Below are 18,429 nucleotides of genomic sequence, written 5' to 3' on the forward strand. Positions count from 1 at the left end.
ACAAAGCCGCTTCAGCATGTATAATACACTCATACAATCCACATTAGATCTTTAGATTAGAGCATACAATGTACTGCACATTCTGGTCTTACAGTTTGGCCAAATTTACCGGACTTGCCTTGTCATCACTGTCCCAAAGGCTCCATATGAGGCCCTTATCTGGTCCAAGGCCCTCTTTAACCAGCTTCAGATATGCGTCTCTAACGTTGGCGGGTCCATATACCCGCTCCAACTTCACCCAATCCTGGCAATCGTCCATAAGCGCCTTCCAAGCTTCATTCTGTCGGCTAAAGATTTCTAGTATTGGTATTTGGCGCCGGCGGATGTCTAGCCACTCCGGCATGAAGAATTTCTCCACTTTTGGCCAAAAAGAGGATGTGCGAGTATTGGAATCGTAGTTGTTGGAGGTGTCGAATGTGTTTTCTTCCCATTGCATTGACGAGCCCTCCGCAGAAGATGGGGAAAGGTTCGTCATTCCAAGTGAAACCATCGCTGCTAACTGAGGGGTGTATGGAGAAGCAAAATGAGAATTTATAACCTTATTCAGATCGTCGCTTCCCGCAACGTCAATGTAGATCCACCTCTCGTCACGATGACCTTGTAAAGATGCAGCCGAGGTGAAAGAGCCATAGTCAAGTACCTCGTGATAGAGACCCAACTTCTTCGTAAAGTTGACGTTTCTTCTTGAAGTAAGACCTATAACTCGCGTGTTCGGATCTGCTTCACCTTTCCTAATGCGCTTCGATATCGCATAGGCAAGGCAAAAGGCTGTTTTGGAAGACGCAGATGATATCAGAATTGTAGAAGCGCCCCCTTTGTATCTGGAAGAGTGCAGCCAGTCTTCGCACCAGTAGGATGTCCAGAAAAGGGGTCGATAAAGCATGGTAAGATCCTCGGCATCCGGAGTAGGAATGTAATGCGGGTCTGCTTCGCACCTCAGGATTTGGTTGTATGGTCTTCTATCTGAGATGAAGTTAGAGAGGGGAGCGCGTCATGTGGAAACGTAGTATTGCGATTACCTGCCGGTAAGTGAGGACGTGGCACATAAAACGCAAACTTGTTCACATCAGATGGTGACACCGGCAAAAGCAGGTAGCGAGTTGGGGCTAGATACCCGTACACTCGTTCCCCGTTCTTGATTTTAGGGTGACTCGACTTGACAACGGTCCCAAATCCCCAGACAGGGATTAATCCGTGCGTCTTAGAGGAGCTTTTTCCATCGTCCGACTCTGGCGCAGGATGGAAATCGAAGTATCTATCGACAGCGGGGTTTTCTGACGATGAGAAAATGCTTTTGATGCCGCAGACCGAACGTTGACTCACCGAAAATGTGGATGTTCTCCCAAAGCTTGGTAGGTCACATTGTTGGCGGAGAATCCAAACCTATCCACTTTTATCAAAACATGGTTTGTGGGTATGTCATTAGGTATGTGAGAGGCGACGAGAGAAGGATTGTCTGGATCTTGGCCTGAGGATAGTCGCGGAGAGGAAAGTGTTATGTTCATGTTGACAGCGGAAGCCCTAACTCAAGGTTAAACGTTTTGTTACTGGTGCTGAAGGTGGTTTACGGGAGACGCTGGCAGCGAAAGTTGTGCGTCAAGATCAGGGGCGTTACGTCCGTTTATACGACGCGTTTAAAGGTTGGCACCGGCAATCTTGGAAACCGGAACCGGTTCGGCCTTTGCCACCAGACTGATAGCCTTTGCGTCTTCGCATTTCCCGACGTCATAAAAAACGCAGGTCCCTTGCACAAAGAGAGGGTCAGGGTATATATGCATACAAGGAATTTTTCGAGGATGATTTGCAATTTTTGGTAAAATCTTCAACTAGTAACTAATGAATCCACCTTTTTTCTTCGCTTATTTAGTACAGATTGCAAGAAGCACAAAACACGGCACGGCATATTATCATTTAAAATGATACGACATACTTCGGCGAAGCTGAAGTTCACAGAAGCCAAAGTGTTCATACACCACCAAACACGATATATAGCTTATTTTCCTCCGCATCCTGCTGCTAGCAAATGAACATCTGAGTATATCTGGAATTGGAGAATCAAAAGATTTTTTTCAAAATGCAGTCAGACCATAATCTTCCCAGGTAATCATCGAGCTCATACCTAGTTCTGATCCCAGACTCCGCTTCCTGAGACACTGTCGGCAGGGGAAATGGGCATGTCCAATATACCTTGAATGGTCACACCATTGGTGAGCGTGAGCTTGATGTTGGTGACGCCAATTTGGCCGCTGAATTCGCGGGTGCCGGTGAGATCGCTCTCTTTGTTGTAGGTCACGACCGCATTGGCGCTGTTGAACGTCTGGACACTGGAGCTGAAGTCTCCAGCGAAGTTAGCCTGCAGACCACTTCCGGGGAGGACAAAGGTCGCTGTGAAACGTGTGCTGCTGGTTGCGGATATTGATCCTTGAGCAGTGGTGGACATTATTGATTGAGATTGACCTGTAGAAAAAATATGATGAAAGTGGGTTCTGGCTTTAGACTATCTTGCAGTTTGTAGATAGCAGAGCGAGGCTTACTTGTTTGAGTTGGTAGATGAGGTGGGTGATTGTCTGAAGTTTTGTGTAGCTTTGCTGGGCCTTTATACTAAATATGACGCCCCCAAGTTTCCTTCAAGGGCATAGATCGAAACAAGTAATCCCTCCACGCGTTTTACGCATAGTCGTCGACCAATTATGATAAAGGGTTTGTTCGGTACGGACTTCAGTTCCGTTCACAGACTTGAAGCTAGCTGCTACAGAGATCTAGTTCGCGAAGTGATCTTCAACCGTGAATTTCCAAAACATGGACTTTCTCTGATGCTAATCACCGCGAATTTATTTGACTCTAAGAAACCAAAGCGCTATTGGCAAATGTATGTTAAAATTGCAAAACTATCTAGCATCTCTCTGGTCAACAAATTCCAAATCAATGTTTGTATCTTATTCTCGTTTTCAGTATTCCTATGGTTCCATGAGGTTCCATGTCTCAACTTGAGCCGAAATAATCAGATGTCGTTGTCGAAGTAGGCCAAATTTAGGTAAGGTGTACGAAAATTCTATGTGGACCCGAAGAGAATCCACAAATATGAGGTAATGAACTTTGAAGTGCACTTGGAGAGGCTGGAGATGACTCCCCTGCATCTCTTGAGTCATATTTTGGTCAAGTACCGAATAGAACACAGCTACCACAAGAAACAGAGGTCCGAACTATGGCTATGGAAGGTCGGACGAGTGAAAAATTAAAGATGCTATTCAATTTCAAACCAGGTGCAGGGTTTAATTATAGTTCTTTTATCTTCGTTTTCCAATCGATTTGTGAGAACGTGCGAGCTTCATAGTAAATGCACCATACCGCACGGTCATATGCTCCATTGTTGTCATCGATGGTCAGAATTGTATGACAGAGAATTGGTCAGGCTCCACTCTATCGACCGTCCCTGTTTAATAGATTAAGATGGAAGTATTAATATGTTGAAAAAATGAAACGAAGGAGGGGTTAATTCTCAGACGTAGTAAGGGTTTGTTCTCAGAGAAAGATTCATGGAAAGTCAGCATTATCTACTGTCGAATCAGGGTTACTTTTCCCTCAAGATTTACACACGGATTGGACAAAGGGTTTGTCGTCAGCTCGCTGTTCGGGGTGAAGCGTAAGTCCCATGAAAAACTCGTTCATCCCAAGTTCAAATATTACTTGAATTTTGAGTGGTTGATAGCAATCGAAAGAGAGAATATTACGTCGGAGTCGGTCAAAGAGGTAGATATACTCTAGAACGCACCCCAGAATCGTTTAGCATCTAGGGTGTGGGGTTGTGTTGGCAGGGTTTGCACCCTTTTGTACACCATAATTTGTACTTTTGAGTGAATGAACAAGAAGGAACCCAGTTTTTCGATCAAAATAGCACGGACCTTGGTATACCATGGACCTGTGTCGTGGGTTCTAATGAAGCCGCCCTAGAAATTTCTGGTGGAGGGAGCGTATCGGAGCTATATCAGTCATGTCAATAAATTATTAGGGGATAATTGAGCCAGAGAATACCTACTGGCATTACCTAAATAGACATCCACCAGACCTGCAACAAAAGCGAGTTTCCGCCGTCCTTGTTCGTTGTACACTTGTTTCCATTGTCCTACTCATTCCCGGAAAAAATGGCCCAATTTCGCCATTAGTTGCGGCTCACTCTGGGTATACAATGCTTGTGAAGGCTAAATTCTAATCAAAATGAAGATAACGGCGAGGGAAACAGCCACGGCAGCTCTAGGTAGAATTCGAATTCATGTCAGGAGAAGAACGGCGGAGAATGATTAGAAAATTGATGCGCGATGAGAAACATGAAAGAAGTACCGGCTAAAAGGGGAAGAAGCATGGCTTTGTATAATCTCAGCCACTACTTTCACTGTCAGGTAACAGAACAAGCCTAAGACCTTTCACGCACATAAGTCGAAATAACAGCATTAATTGGAGACCACCAGCGTATCAGATGCGAATTGCAGCGTCATCAGCGTGGTGATGTGCGGCGGGTGCTGATGTTGTTTCTACCTATTAGCCCCCGTTTGATAGCGTTTAAGTATTATGACACCCTCAACTTTCAGGAATGCTCGAGTTGAACTTTCGCGCCAAGTGGAGGGGGGAAGCATTCAGTTATCCTGTGGTTGGTGGAGTGCAATGCTTGTAATTTGATAGTTCGCTCCAAAGCAATGTATTGTTAGAGCGGTTAAGAATATTACAGCAAGAACTCAATGCGGTGTTAGATAGAAATCCTTGAAAAAGGTGGCGGGAGGGTTATTAATAGAATTTAATGAGAGATTGAATTCTTTCACTTTCACTTGCTTCTGGATTGTTAATGGTGCTGTCGACAAGCTACATATACAGTTAGAATCAGTTTCAGGGAAAGAATTTCCTAAAGGAATCACGAAAGCCCATACGCACTTTATTCACCGACAAATACTTCTCCACCAACTCTTCCCCCAGAATCACTACAAGCTCTCGATCGCTCTGAATATTCTTCCGTCCTTCCTCCCAACTGAGCGGCATGCGTCTTACGATACCCAGAGCCGCTCTCTCCTCCGGCGACATCTGCGCTGCGCTCTGAGGTCCCGGATTATCCTGCACCTCCAATTTCAAGCCAGCGCGCACCCCCGCGTGTCCGGCGCCTATGATACCGGCAAGCGCGAGGTACGGGTTCGCCGTGCCGTCCATGAACCGCAGCTCGAACCGGCGGCTCGAAGGCGACGCTGGGTTGGTGAGGCGCACGGGCGCCTCGCGGTTCTCGGTGCCCCAGCAAACGTACGTGCCACCGGACCACCGCCCGTCGCCTACCCTTTGGTACGAGGCCGCGGTGGGCAGTGTTAGCGCTGGTAAAGCTGGGAGGTGCGCAAGCAGCCCGGCGAGGAAGGTAGATTCCAGAGGAGAGAGGACATTGGGCGCCTTTGGGGTGTGAAGCGGGTGCTTGGGAGAAGGGGTACGAACGGTTGAGTGGATGGATAAGTGCATATGGGCGGCGCTGCCGATTGCGCTTGTGGGTAGACGGGGGGTGAAGGTTGCACGGAGCCCGTAGCGGGCAGCTGTGTTGTAGATGATTTCCCGGGTGTGGACTAGTGCGTCGGCTGATTCGAGAGGTGGGAGTGGGCCCGTCACGACCTCATACTATCTTGTGTCAATTAAAGTATATGTTGAATTGTTCAATGAGGTTCACCTGTCCAGCACCAGCTTCAGCGTGATACAGTTGGAGTTCAATACCCGATTCTTGGACAGATTTGGCTATTTCATTCATGACAGTTGTTTCAATGGCTCCGGGACGCATAGAATCTGAGCTTGAAAACTCATGGATATTTACAGCCTCGATGGGATCAGTACTCTTTAACAACACAAACTCGCTTTCAAAGCCAACAAGAAATTTAACATGCGATTCGTTTTCTGCGCAACTAAACAACTTCAGCATTCTTTAAAATGAAATAGTCATGGAAAGCTTACTCAACAATTCGTTTTAGTGTGGTCCTAGGACAGAGAGGAACTGCAACACTCGAAGAACCATCCGGAAGCTCAACAGGAGCCTTTTCTTCGAACCAACTCATCAAGCTCGCATGGCCGGGTTCATACGGACACCTCCTCAAAGTGCGAACGTCAGGAGTAAGATAGTATTCGCCCATGATAGGGAATCCCTCTGCCAATCCGAGCCCAACGAGTCCTAGCGAGGGTTTGGCGAGGTTGACGCCCGGCCGCTGAGATGCCAGGAGCTTTTGGAAGTAGGACACCGGCATGATACGGAATTTGACCATATTTGTATAGTCAAGCCATTGCAAGCGAATGAATTCTGGAGGAGAGAGGGTTGGAGGTAAGATTATCTATCGATGAAAAAGAGACGAAAAGACAAACTGATGTCAGAGCCTTGCAAGGAGCTTGGGTGAATGACCCCGAGATCAAGGCTGGATGCCTTGTAGTCGACGCCGATATTAGAGCTGATATTCATCGCTGGAGAAAAGATAACAAAAGGCGGCAGTGTTCTGTCAAAGACCGACTGATTTAAATCCTTTCAGCAGCGGTATTTATAGCTGTCGAACACTGAGGCCACTGCTGCCGCCATTGATTCTCTCAGACGACCGATAGATGCCCGGCGATAACTTGTACTGATAGATTCGTCTTCGAGTAGCAAATCTCCGCGGGGAGTCACTCGTAAAAAGAATTTGCAGGGTAAAAACGTGCAGTGAAGCAACTCGAAATATCGTTCGTCCAAGGCTAGAACTTGACTCCTGGAGTCAAGTGTCCTGTATATTTTGACCCGAGGTATTCGTATCTTATGAGAATGATCAGAAGGGTCATCATACAAAAATGCATAAAACAGAAAAATCAGGAAATCAGAAAAACAGATGGTGAAGTGATGATGAAGGAGACGAAGAATGAACATGGCTCGATTGACCATGGAGAGCAAATTTTCCCATGGTCAATAATTGTTGATGCGTGACCCGCTTTTAAACCTATTGCGCGCTGCGCGGTGGAAGAGACATTTGGTGATCAAGCTTCTGCAGGTATTATCGTTGGGGCGGCGGCAAGCTTCATTCGAGAATCAGGGGGGGGAACTTGTACCGCATCATACTAGAGCCTTCTCTCTTTAAAATAGTTTACGATAGAGCATAAAGAAGGCCATGCCCGTATAGTCGAAAATCATCGAATGACATAACTTAATCACACATGTTTATGAACATGGCGCGTTGCATTAAGTGAATAGCTAAAAAAGACTAAGAGCAAAAGGTAAAACGGATTGTCTTATATGTGCTAGTAAAAGGCGTACCGCGTCGTTTACTTCTTCGACTTTGGCTTAGGTTTCTCCTTCTCAACAAGAACCTCACGCTTCATAACAGTCGACATCTCCTCCATCCAATCCGAATCACTCAAATCCGAGCCAAGAACCTCGAACCTCCTACTAAACCTGCCCATACGGCCAGCAGCATTGCTCTCGTCTTCGAGCGAGCGGTCGTTGGGGTTCCCCGTGTTCCAAAGCGGGTTGTTGGTGGTATCTCGCGTCAAACGCGCTAGCGATTTCGGCGACGTCGTCCAGTGGGTAAAGGAAGTCCCGTCTGAGCGGATGACTTTCTGCGGAAATTTAGGAACGACGGGGTTCGGTAGGACTGGGGGTCGTCGCTTCCAGACGTGCGTGCGGCCATAGGGAGAATTGGATATCGAGCGGCAGGGTTGCGGTGTGGGTATATATGATGCCCGTAGTTGTAGAGTGGGCACGCATCTTTTTTGTGTTATTGCCAGCATGGTTTTGGTGAATATGGTTTACGTTCGGTTCGGGTGCGTCGAAAAAGTGGTTGTTTGGTTAGCACATGAAGAACAAACAATCTGGAAACCACGGCTAGCGTCACTCATTTGACTTGACTTCACGTACTTACCTCCAAATATCAATGTCATACCCTGGATACTCGCCTACGCCCCCACCTCCCGGTTCGGTACCACAGACGCCCACAGCGTATCCATATGGCGCATACCATCCCTCAGCATACGGACATCCCACCACCCCAGGCGCCTACACATATCCTCCAGGCGCATACCAGACGGGCGTCACCAGCTACGGGTGGTCCTACCCCTACAGCTATGTAACCCACCCCACCCAGCAGGCAGCCATCGCCGCAGCAGCCATCGTCCAGCAACATCAACAGCACCAGCAACATCTCCTGCAAACCCAACAACAACAACAACAGCAGCAGCAGCAGCAGCATCAGGCACAGGCGCAGACGCAGGTTGTTCAACCGCAGCCCCAGCTCCAGCAGCCGCAGATCGTGAGGCCGGCGCCAGCGCCTACTACGCATGTGCCGTATTCGGCGCCGACGCCTCTAGCGCGCTCTACGACGTTTTCTGCGTATACACCTAGTTATACGAGGGAGGCCGCGTCGTCATTTAGCACTGGTGGAAGAGGCGGGAGGAGACAGTCCAATTTGAAAGGACTCTTTACGAAAGAACGTGTGTATATGCTATCGCTATCCTATTCTTCTGCTTCGCCTGGTCGTTAAACTTGTTCTCAGTCAAGAACCTGATGTATGGCTTTGGAGACGACCGAAACCCTGCCATGGACACTGTGAACGTGATGGAAGAAATCCTCATCGAATACATCACAGACATCGTATGTTCCTCAGAACCCATCGTGAGACTCTGCCCAGTCTTTCTTACACCTATATTATTTTTCTTTCTAGTGCCAGCAAGCCACGGGCCCCTCCAAAAAATCCCGTCTTTCCATCGACGACCTCCGCCGCGCGTTGTCTCGCCCAGCCGACGCCAAAAAGCTCGCTAGAATGGAAGAGCTGCTCTTCATGCAAGAAGACATCAAGCGGGCAAGAGCACAGTTCGACGACGACATTCAAAATCCCAAAGCCATTTAACTTTCCCCTCCTCAAGTCAGATTCTCCACGATTCTACACGATGTTCGTGTGGTTACTTTTTCCGAGACGTGCAGATTGCATGTTACCTTTCCAATGGGACATTGCCACTTGATTGATGCTACCGCAGGAATGTTGCACATCAGGTACAACGTAGGCGCTATCAAGATCATACAGGGATCCGCCTCAGCCTCGTCCATTAACGCTGTTCCTGTTCACCCAATCTGCCCCTTTTCACCACGTCGAGCAAACTCAGACCGAGCAATGGCAGGCTCACACTTTGACAATCCTGTCATGTATCAAGCCATGTCATTCAGAAGTCGTTCCGTTCCCACTTCCGGCTAATCCTACAAATGCATACAATCGGGTTCTCGAAGACGGAAGTGCTACTAGTGTTTGGCGAACCAGACAGAGTACAACCGTGCGTTGATAATGCTATATCTATACTTCCATAGAGCAGAAATAGATCGGCGTTGAATGTAGAGCTAACCACCATACACCTTTTCGTCTGAGATCGTGTTGAACTGCTAGCACTGGTTTGCAAATGAATGACAGTGACTTCGTAGGTGGTCCTTGGAGAATTTGACTGCAACCCGCTGTTGGTTCTCTAAAGTTTTGGTTTTTTTTTCTCGTTTACTCTTCCATAGCATCTCCATCGTCGCTTTTTGCTTTTTCTTCTGATTCCTCTGGTATTGGCTGGGCGTGACGACCTTGGACACCTGAACGAGCAGAACGGAACGGAACAGAACCGTCATTCGGAGAAGAAGATTGGAAGAACTGGGAATTACGCACCGCCAGATTGGGCTAATGGCTTGATGTGTTCCTTCAACCACTCCTCCGACTCCCAAACTATGAAATACAAAGAAACGGTCCATCAGTACATCATCGACAGATGAAAAACGTAAAGAGGAAATACACCGCATCGTGTTGAGTGTTTGAGTGTTTGAGTGTTTGAGTGTATAGTGCATAGTGTATAGTGAATAGACAAGAACAAAAAAACGTACTAGCGCGATTGCCGTTCAGGTTCGCAGCGGCTGTCTTCATCGGGCGCGCGAGGTTGACTTTGAGCACGCGGCCTTTGAGCTCGTTCATGTCCATGTTGTCGATCGCGTCTTGTGCGTCGGCGGTGGATGTGTAGGTGACGAAGGCGAACCCGCGGTGTTTGGGGGCTGTGTTGTGGTGTGTTATATTGAAGTGAAGGCGAATGGTGAATGGTGAATGGAGAGGAGAGTGGCGGGTGGCGGGTGGTTTTTTGAGGGGAGTGTGTAGGTAGGTAGGTGGGTGTGGATGGGTGGGTGGGTGGATGCGCAGTTGGCAGGTTGAGCAGAAGAGGGTACGGTGTGCATGCGAGATCGAGTGAAGAATGGGGATGTATGTGCGGATTTCAGTATGTTGGATTGGGAAAAGGGACGTGTGTCTACTGACCATCTGGAGCTGGGTTCTGGTGTTGATTCGCAGGCGGAGGGATCTGGACTTCGAGGATATCACCTGCATCGCCGCATCGCATGGAAAGTCGGGGAGGGGAAGGGAGTATCACATATCAAGAATCGTATAAACGCAATGGTAGAATGCAGAATGTAGAATGTAGGAAGATATAGCAAAAGTGATGCTGATGCATTAGCACAAACGTCTCCATAAAATCTGGCAGAGAATACGCACCGAAAGTCGAGAAACTCTCATATAGCGCCGTCTCATCCGTATCGTCGCTTATCCCACCCACAAACACCGTCTTCTTCGTCTTCGTGCCTTCTTCCATGTCGTTTAATGCAAAGATCGAGTCGAGTCGAGTCAGGTATATATGTATCGGCGCTCGGGCGTGTGGTATATTCGTATTCGTGTGTTCGTGTGCTTAGTGGTGTTGGTCAAAGTTGCCTTCGAGGTCCTTCAATTCGCCGTCGACTTCTCGGTTTGGGTTTGGGATGATGGGGTTCCGGAAAAGGAGATTCTTGCCAATTTGGATTTTTGGTCGAGGTGGGTCTTCGGCTGTCTTCGGCATTTGAGTTGCAAATTGGAACTCAGATCTTTTCAGCGTCACGGTGCCGCAGTGGGTCTGCCGTGGTCATGAACCACGAATCCACGATCTATCAGCTGTTTTTGTTCGACCCGCACAACACCGGCCCCCCCAGGACTCAGGGGTAACCAGCTGCGTAACACTAACGACATGCCCATCAACCGAAATCACAATCTAATTGTCAATTGTCAATTGAAGGCTTTGGCCCTTAGACTACCAGGCTAGTGGGGCCTGAAGCAAGCCTGATTCCTGAAAGCTGGCAGGGTGGATCTTCCCAGCATCTCTCTCTCTCTCTCTCAAGTACAATTTAAAAAAGTCAATATGAACTGGAACTGGAACTGGAAACTGGAAACTGGCTGTGCTGATGGCTCTGTCAACCCATTCAATCAACCAAATCTGCGGCAGACTTAGACTTGGTTGATTGAATGGGTTGAATGAGAATTAACACTAAAGAGCCCTGTAAACATAAACGGACTGTCAGACATCAGACACCATTACGTTGGAGGCGCTAGGAGCTAGGGAGAAAATCCCGCAATTCTGCGTCCCTTAAACTAAAACGTAAACGCTTGTTTATATTAAACGTTCGCGGTCTGGACTTTCGACTCTCGACTGGAGCGATACTATACCATACCTCTACTATCTCACTGTTCTCTTTTTCCCTTGACCTTGCCCTTGCTCCTTCAAGCTTCAAGCTTCAAACTTTTTGCTCCTCCCTGTTCCTTGCGCTTGCGGATAGAGAAGGAGAGAAGGATGGAGCAGCCGCAGCCCTCGGTTATAACACCCACAATCCTTAAAATCATCCATGGGATGGCTACAGTACCAGTACGCATTTGCATTTCGTTCTCCTCCATCCACCCATCCCCATCTTCATCTGCTATTTCCTATTTCCGGCGTCGCTAATTAGCATTGTGCCACATCGTCTTGTCGTGTCGTTTTACCAGTATTTCAACTGTAAGCTTGCACACTCCTACAATCAACGCCCGCCCTAAACTGATTATATTGCCCTCCCCCTCCCACACACACGCACAGATGCAGCGCTAGCGATGTACACCTACGACTGGGCGCTAACGCTCGACATGGAGATCAACCAAGTCTGGCTTAAAAAATGGGACTTTATCGAGATAGTGTACCTGTTCCAGCGGTACGCTGTTGTACTGGATGCGTGTGTTTTGGCTATTTATCGTGCGTGTCCTTCATTTATTCATTCATTCGAATTCGCGGTATAAAATTGTAACTTATAACTTTAATTGAAATGCTGATGTTATGTTCCAACTTGAACTCAAACTCGAACTCGAATTTCAAATTGAATTGAATGTTTATGTTAATGTTTATGTTTGATAGGGCAGACGGGGAGCGATATGACGGACGTCAAATGCGATCGCGTGAAATGGATAGTCGCAGGTGAGCAGCAGCGTCATCAATTATCTTTGCGAGGAAATCAGGTAACTGACCATAAAATCAATAAATTAACTCGGATCCGGATCCTGCTGCTGCAGCTGTGATGGTGCTAGGCACATTATCATCTGAAGGTGAGACTGGGATCATCATATCACCACTGTCTTTTTGCAAAAAATAAAAAAGGGCTGACGATACACCCTCCCCACTCCCCACTCCCTCTCCCCAACTCTTTGACTTTGATACCGATACCGATACCGATACCGATACCGACCAGTAATCCTCACCGCGCGCGTATGGGCACTCTGGAACCGGACCACCCGCCTCCTGACCGTTCTCTGCGCGTTGGGAGTGGTCATTTGGGTCCCTGGGGTTGTGGGGCTTTATAGGTTTTTTGTTACTGTTAAAGGTGCGTGTTTGGCTTGCTTTTTTTCTTTTTTTGGTTTTTTGGTTTTTTACCCCGTGGACTTGTTTTTTATCCCATCGACTTGTTTTGTTATTCCGTCGACTTTTTTTTAATCTCGTCGACTTTTTTTTAATCTCGTCGACTTTTTTTTTTTTATCTCGTCGACCTTTTTTTTATCCTGCCGATACATCGAGTTTCGAGCTTGAGCTTTGAGATTTAAGCTTGAACTTTATGCTTTGAGATGTTGCTAATTTGGATATCCAATTCCATCCGCCTTGTCATTGTCCCTCACCTTTCACTTTCACTCATCTTGCACTTACCTTGATCTTGTACTCACCTTGACCTTGCACTCACCTTCTACTTGCACTTACCTTGACCTCGTACTCACCTTGATCTTGTACTCACCTTCTATTTGCACTCACCTTGTAGCACCGCCGAAACCGATCTACAAAGGGTTCCATGGGTGTTTTCCGAATAGACCAGCGACGAGTATAAAATGGTGGTGGTTATCGTTGTGTATTTGGGATACGTGTAAGTCGTCGGTTCATGTGTTCTGTTACCTGTATTGGAAGCCAAATCCAAATCTTGTATACTTATTACTTACTTACTTATTTTTTTTTGTTGGTGGTTATGGTGTAGTGTGTATGGCGCTAGTTCTCAAGCCCGCGATACAATTCCGTAAGTACTATGTCTATGCTCTGATATACTCAACCTATGATGACTCATGGTCTGGATTCTGATGTGGTGTTATATTGATCTCGATGTAGGGCGGTTGGGTATGGCGTCGAGAATGCCGTTGTCGCTTATTATTTATCGCGATGGTACGTTTTTCTCTTGGGTTTGGTGTGGTTTAGCTTTACATTCCTTTATTAATGCAATCATTCTTTTCTTCTTTGAAATGTAGGGATTCTGTTTTATTTATGTCTATTTCGTGAGTGTTCGACGATTTCTCTGTACTACGACTCTGGCGTTCAGGTTCAGGCGTCGAAGAGAAGAGGAGGCTGATTGATTGATTGGTCTGTGTAGTATGTTCCATCGTGAATGTAATTTCATACTGGACGTTTCCGGTACGTACAACCAACTTTTAATCTCCAAGTTATATCGTAAAATATTCATAACTAAACTAATGTCTTTTAATTGATGTAGGTGTCGTTCCGCGTTATTGGTAGCTCGTACGCACTTCCGGCCTCCTCTCCCTTACCAAACACGCTAACGATACATTATATTATTTACAACAACCCCCAACCGCATATCCCATATCCCATATCCCGTATCCCGTATTAACATTCCACAGACTCTCGCGCTGCCTGCACGCGATGCTCGCGAGCCGCGCGCTCCTCCAGATGCGCGAGCAGTTCCAGAGACAGAATGCGAGTTTGAGTTTGAATGACTCGGGAGAGTTTTCGATTAGTGGGATTGGGATGGGGGTTGGGAGTGTGAGGGTGGATTCTATGGGTGATGGTGATGGTGATGTTGATATTAATATTGATGTGGGTGTTGGGCCTGCTATGCCTGAGCCGGTGTGCGATGCGGATAGGTGCGATGTGGATAAGAGGGGGAGTATGGGGACGGGGACGGGGACGAGGATGTCGTTGGAGAGGCGGTCTTCTCATCGTAGTCATGTCAGTGGGAGGGTGGAGGTTGTTTGATGTATTATAATATATTATTGTTATGTTGAGTGAAATTATGTATATAGTTATAGACTGTCACGTCTTATTACCCTTGAAAGAAAGGTGTATTTTGCTTGCGATGTGGGAGTTTAGTTATTTACTAAATGACTATAGTATATCACTGTGTACACTTTTGGGTGCTAATTGATACACAGTCATGGGGAGTGGTCCTGTTCCATCAGGTTCGATGACAGTTGATCGACATAACTGTGGAGGGAAGTAATAGCCAGAAGAGAGAATGTTGGAAGAGTAATTGAAACGCAGCTGGGGATGTGTGAGCAGAGCAGGGAGAGGAGCGGAGTGTGAGGTGAGGATAGAGGCAGCCGCGCGCCGGGGGCCGGGAGGCAGAGGGGAGGAGCGCACGGGCCTAAAAATGACAGTAAGCAAGGAATAGTTCACACGGGTGGCAAGAGTAGTCTGCGCATTCTTTCAACTTGCCCCCATCCAGCTTGCCACACAGCCAGCCAGAACAGCAGCAGCGCCCATCTGAGCCCCAGCAAGTCTTGTTATCCATTGGGACCCAGCCAGCTGAACTTGAACCCACAGCCGACATTTGAGTCTGAGCTCGGAATCTTTGAGTCGGAGTGAGCTTTTTTCCTTCTCCCTCTGAACATCAACAACCCCCCTGACTCTTTCTCTCTCTCTTTCTCCTCCCTCTCCACTCCTCCCCGCCATGTCTCCTAGCTCTCTCACCGCTCACACCGCCCGCCTCCGTTTTCTCCCGCAGTCTCTCAGTGCCACCAACCATGGCAGAGCCCCAAAAGACCGCCCCTGCGCCCCAGGAGCAGCATCCATATCCACCACCCCCAATGGTCTCGTATCCTCACCAGCCTTATAACGGGCCATATCCACCTCCAGGTCCCCCAGGCGCATACATGCCTCCCTTTTTTGCCTACCCGCCACCCCCGCCAGACGGCAGCCATCCAGAGGGTGCCCCCAACGGCGGCCCTCCAGGTCCATACATGATTGGCCTCCCCCCAGGCGTCATGTACGCTTATCCCCACCACCCACAGGCCCAAGGTATGTCCATTTCACTATCTGCTGTCTATCGCCGCTCATTTCTCACGTAGCGTTCGGACCTCCCCCAGCAACTTCCGCTTCTCCGCCTGCCCTGCGTCCTAAGCGCAAACAGGTCAAAATGGCTGTAAGAATGTTTCCCTTGTCTTGTTTTGCTGACGTGACACTCTCTGACTGATTCAAATCAACAGTGCACTAATTGTGCCGGGGCGTGTAAACGCTGTGACGAAAGTCGGCCCTGCGAACGCTGCGTCAAGTACGGAATCGCAGATTCATGCGTCGATGGCCAGAGGAAGGAGAGAAAAAAGGGTATCAAGCGTGGGCCCTATAAGCGCAAATCCAAAGGCGAGTCAGAGAGCCCTAGCTATACTGGTGTGTGACTTGTTCCATTTCGAAATATTCTCTGAATATTAATCTAGGTGATTGGCCCCCGGGTACGCAACCGCCTCCAGCCACTACCTCCGCTGCTGCTATCCACGCTGTCGCCCAGTATGCACCAGAGGGATATTATCCCGTCTACTACCCTCCTCCCGGCTTTATCCCCCATCCACATGATGGCCAACCAGGTCCGGATGGCTCTCCGCCCCATCCTATGCCTTATTACATCCATCCGGGCACGTATCCCCCCTTCCCGCATTACCCCGCCATCTACCCCCCAGGTGCCCCGCCGCCTTCATCTGCTCCTCCCCATCCTCACTCCCAGGCCCAGGTCCAGGCCCAGGCGCAAGCTCCACCCCCCGTCGCGGCTCCTGGCGGGCCGAATGAGTCTACGCCACCACAGACGGTGAATCCGTCCGATACGGCACGCAAAGTTGACGATGCACCCCCCGCTGCTGCTGCTGCTGCAGAGCGTAATGGTGTTGTTGAGACCAATGGAGGTGGTGGAAGTAAGAAGCGAGCGCGGGCGTCGAGAGGCGGCGAGCCTAAGCAGAAGAAGGCGAAGACTGGTGGTGGTGTGAATGGGAATGCCGCCGAGGCATCTACCAGTGCCGTAGCTTCGACCTCGACCTCCACTGCACCTGCCGTGAACACCAACACCGGCGCGGATAATGAGAAAGACAACGATGCAGCTGAATCACCTGTCGCAGCTGTCATTGTTCCGCCCCCTAGCGCTGCTATTGCGTCCTCGTCTTCGTCGTCGCCGTTGATGGACCATGACCATGCGAGCAGTGCGAGTGGGGAGAGCAGCAGTGATAGTGGTAGTGATGATAATGATAAATCTGCTTGAGGTTTTTTCGAGCGATGTGATGTTTTACACATTTGCTTGTTCATGGTGTGTTCTTTTTTTGCTTTTTTTTTCTTTTTTTACTTCCTTGATTCCTTGATTCCTTGACTGTCCTTTTTTTTATGTTATGCTGTTTTTGGATATAATTTTTCTTATATGGTTTATTTTAATAGCAGTTTTTTTGTCTTGTCGTCCGTCGTCGTCGTGGCCGTCAGCGTTTTTCGTCGCCGTCTCACCTCATTGTTTCGTCTCTCTGTCTCTGTCTACTCTCTCTGTCTACTCTCCTGTCTACTCTTCCAACTATCACTACCATTACCACTATCAACCGTGCTTTTTTGTCGTCCTTCCCTGGGGCTGATGTGTGATTGTTGATGTTCCTGTCGCTGTGGAGAAGGAAGAATGAAGAATGAACCATCAACGTCATTTAACGCTCAATTTCACCCTCAACGCTCAACTTCACAATCAACTTCACCGTCAACCTTAGTCTCAACCTCGCCATCAGCGTGTAACTCTTTAATTCTGGCGAATGTCGTTTGGTACCCTATCGTCGTCGTCGTCGAGAGGGAGGGATAGTTGTGTCGTCTTTTTTCTTTTCTATGTTTTCCTCTTCTCATTTTTCATTTTTTTCATTCTATTTCTTTCCTTTTCTCTTCTACTTCAACTTCTTCTCTTTTACTTTTTCTCTTTCTTCTACTTCCTACTTTCACCCACAATTCACAATTCCACAATTCCGCAAATTCCGCAAAATTTCCCCCCATAAAACCCCGCTCACCAAAGGGGTTGTCCGGTGGCTTTTTGACCTTCAATTGGGCCCGTATATCGTTGCATCGCATTCGCATTCGCATCGTTTTCGTGTAGGGAAGAAAATTCGCAGTCACAATCACAATCGCAATCGCACCAAACAACAACATCATCAACAGAACCACAACACACAATCACACCTATCACACCAAACATACCGATATAACAGCAAATCACAGCAGCGACGTACGATATGTAATTTCAGTATACACTCACCCTCTCACCCCTTTCCCCCTCAGTCCCGCCCCCCTGCCGCCCTAACACGGCACGGGCAGTCTCATCCCATATCCCATATTCCATTCTCCATGTTCCCACTGGGTGCTGATATCGGACCTACTTGTCGGCCATTGAAGAAAGAAAACGCTTGTGTCAAATGACCTTCGGAATTTTTTTTTTGACGTGTTTCATTTCTTCTTTTATATTGTTTTCTTTTTTTTTTTCTTTTTTCTTTTTGTGATCTCTTTTTCTTTCCCTTTGATCCGAATTTTCTTTCCCTTTGCTCCGAGTTTTGTCTTTCGTCTTCCGACTTTCGAGTTTCGTTTCGTTTCGTCTTTGCAGTCCCGTTATCCTATTTAACATATGTGCGCGTGCACACACACACGCGCGCACGCGCACCTCTACGACTTTGTGTTGAATCGTGGCTTGAAGGTGTCGTGGGCTGAGGAGAGGAGGGAATCCCTTGTGCTTTCTGTTTTTTTGGAGATCTCTTTCTCTAGCCCCCACTGTCGGTGTTGTGTTTCGAGCCATAATTTGATTGCAGAGTGTATTGTATTGTATTGTATTTGTATGGTGTTTTGGTGTAGTTGTGGGTTGAGTTGAGGGGAGTTGGGGTGGTGGTGGAGGAGGTAGTGGTGGTGGTGGTTTTGGAGAGGTCGGTTTGGGTTGACGGTGGTAGTCGTGGTTTTTGTTGTAGTCGTGGTGTGTAGTGTGGTGGTGGTGTGAGCGGTATCTACATATGCAACCTTTTCTCCTCTCCTCTCAGTTCTGTTTCGGATGTCTTTGACTTTATTTATTTGTCTTCTCTGTTTTTATTTATT

The 18,429-nt window shown here is 47.9% G+C and overlaps 9 protein-coding genes across 9 annotated transcripts; 4 read left to right on the plus strand and 5 right to left on the minus strand.

Annotated features, from left to right (window-relative positions):
- Positions 1-88: 88 nt before the first annotated feature.
- Positions 89-1,505, minus strand: JR316_0009169 (uncharacterized protein; the record flags this gene model as incomplete). The annotated part of the gene is made up of 3 exons (XM_047894875.1): positions 89-963; positions 1,020-1,255; positions 1,324-1,505. 3 exons carry the CDS (start codon positions 1,503-1,505, stop codon positions 89-91), a joined length of 1,293 nt encoding a protein of 430 aa, XP_047746334.1.
- A 614-nt stretch (positions 1,506-2,119) lies between these two features.
- Positions 2,120-2,440, minus strand: JR316_0009170 (uncharacterized protein; the record flags this gene model as incomplete). Its single annotated transcript, XM_047894876.1, has 1 exon — positions 2,120-2,440. One exon carries the CDS (start codon positions 2,438-2,440, stop codon positions 2,120-2,122), a length of 321 nt encoding a protein of 106 aa, XP_047746335.1.
- Positions 2,441-4,779: 2,339 nt separating this feature from the next.
- Positions 4,780-6,463, minus strand: JR316_0009171 (Protein fluG; the record flags this gene model as incomplete). The annotated part of the gene is made up of 5 exons (XM_047894877.1): positions 4,780-4,854; positions 4,924-5,640; positions 5,690-5,918; positions 5,968-6,307; positions 6,370-6,463. The coding sequence occupies 5 exons, from the start codon at positions 6,461-6,463 to the stop codon at positions 4,780-4,782; spliced, it is 1,455 nt and encodes a 484-aa protein (XP_047746336.1).
- An 827-nt stretch (positions 6,464-7,290) lies between these two features.
- On the minus strand, positions 7,291-7,755 carry JR316_0009172 (uncharacterized protein; the record flags this gene model as incomplete). The annotated part of the gene is made up of 1 exon (XM_047894878.1): positions 7,291-7,755. One exon carries the CDS (start codon positions 7,753-7,755, stop codon positions 7,291-7,293), a length of 465 nt encoding a protein of 154 aa, XP_047746337.1.
- A 143-nt stretch (positions 7,756-7,898) lies between these two features.
- Positions 7,899-8,870, plus strand: JR316_0009173 (Transcription initiation factor TFIID subunit 13; the record flags this gene model as incomplete). The annotated part of the gene is made up of 3 exons (XM_047894879.1): positions 7,899-8,454; positions 8,517-8,614; positions 8,685-8,870. 3 exons carry the CDS (start codon positions 7,899-7,901, stop codon positions 8,868-8,870), a joined length of 840 nt encoding a protein of 279 aa, XP_047746338.1.
- Positions 8,871-9,500: 630 nt separating this feature from the next.
- Positions 9,501-10,623, minus strand: JR316_0009174 (Peptidyl-prolyl cis-trans isomerase E; the record flags this gene model as incomplete). Its single annotated transcript, XM_047894880.1, has 5 exons — positions 9,501-9,586; positions 9,660-9,716; positions 9,872-10,036; positions 10,293-10,355; positions 10,527-10,623. The coding sequence occupies 5 exons, from the start codon at positions 10,621-10,623 to the stop codon at positions 9,501-9,503; spliced, it is 468 nt and encodes a 155-aa protein (XP_047746339.1).
- A 1,331-nt stretch (positions 10,624-11,954) lies between these two features.
- JR316_0009175 (uncharacterized protein) lies at positions 11,955-13,848 on the plus strand (the record flags this gene model as incomplete). The annotated part of the gene is made up of 9 exons (XM_047894881.1): positions 11,955-12,060; positions 12,220-12,279; positions 12,375-12,407; positions 12,551-12,682; positions 13,109-13,142; positions 13,319-13,357; positions 13,447-13,500; positions 13,706-13,746; positions 13,826-13,848. 9 exons carry the CDS (start codon positions 11,955-11,957, stop codon positions 13,846-13,848), a joined length of 522 nt encoding a protein of 173 aa, XP_047746340.1.
- Positions 13,849-13,995: 147 nt separating this feature from the next.
- JR316_0009176 (uncharacterized protein) lies at positions 13,996-14,361 on the plus strand (the record flags this gene model as incomplete). Its single annotated transcript, XM_047894882.1, has 2 exons — positions 13,996-14,319; positions 14,359-14,361. The coding sequence occupies 2 exons, from the start codon at positions 13,996-13,998 to the stop codon at positions 14,359-14,361; spliced, it is 327 nt and encodes a 108-aa protein (XP_047746341.1).
- Positions 14,362-15,095: 734 nt separating this feature from the next.
- On the plus strand, positions 15,096-16,594 carry JR316_0009177 (Transcription activator of gluconeogenesis ERT1; the record flags this gene model as incomplete). The annotated part of the gene is made up of 4 exons (XM_047894883.1): positions 15,096-15,369; positions 15,420-15,493; positions 15,558-15,738; positions 15,786-16,594. 4 exons carry the CDS (start codon positions 15,096-15,098, stop codon positions 16,592-16,594), a joined length of 1,338 nt encoding a protein of 445 aa, XP_047746342.1.
- Between the last annotated feature and the right edge of the window lie 1,835 nt (positions 16,595-18,429).

This window comes from Psilocybe cubensis, chromosome 8 (genome assembly GCF_017499595.1).
Source record: "Psilocybe cubensis strain MGC-MH-2018 chromosome 8, whole genome shotgun sequence".
Classification (NCBI taxonomy): Eukaryota; Fungi; Basidiomycota; class Agaricomycetes; order Agaricales; family Agrocybaceae; genus Psilocybe; species Psilocybe cubensis.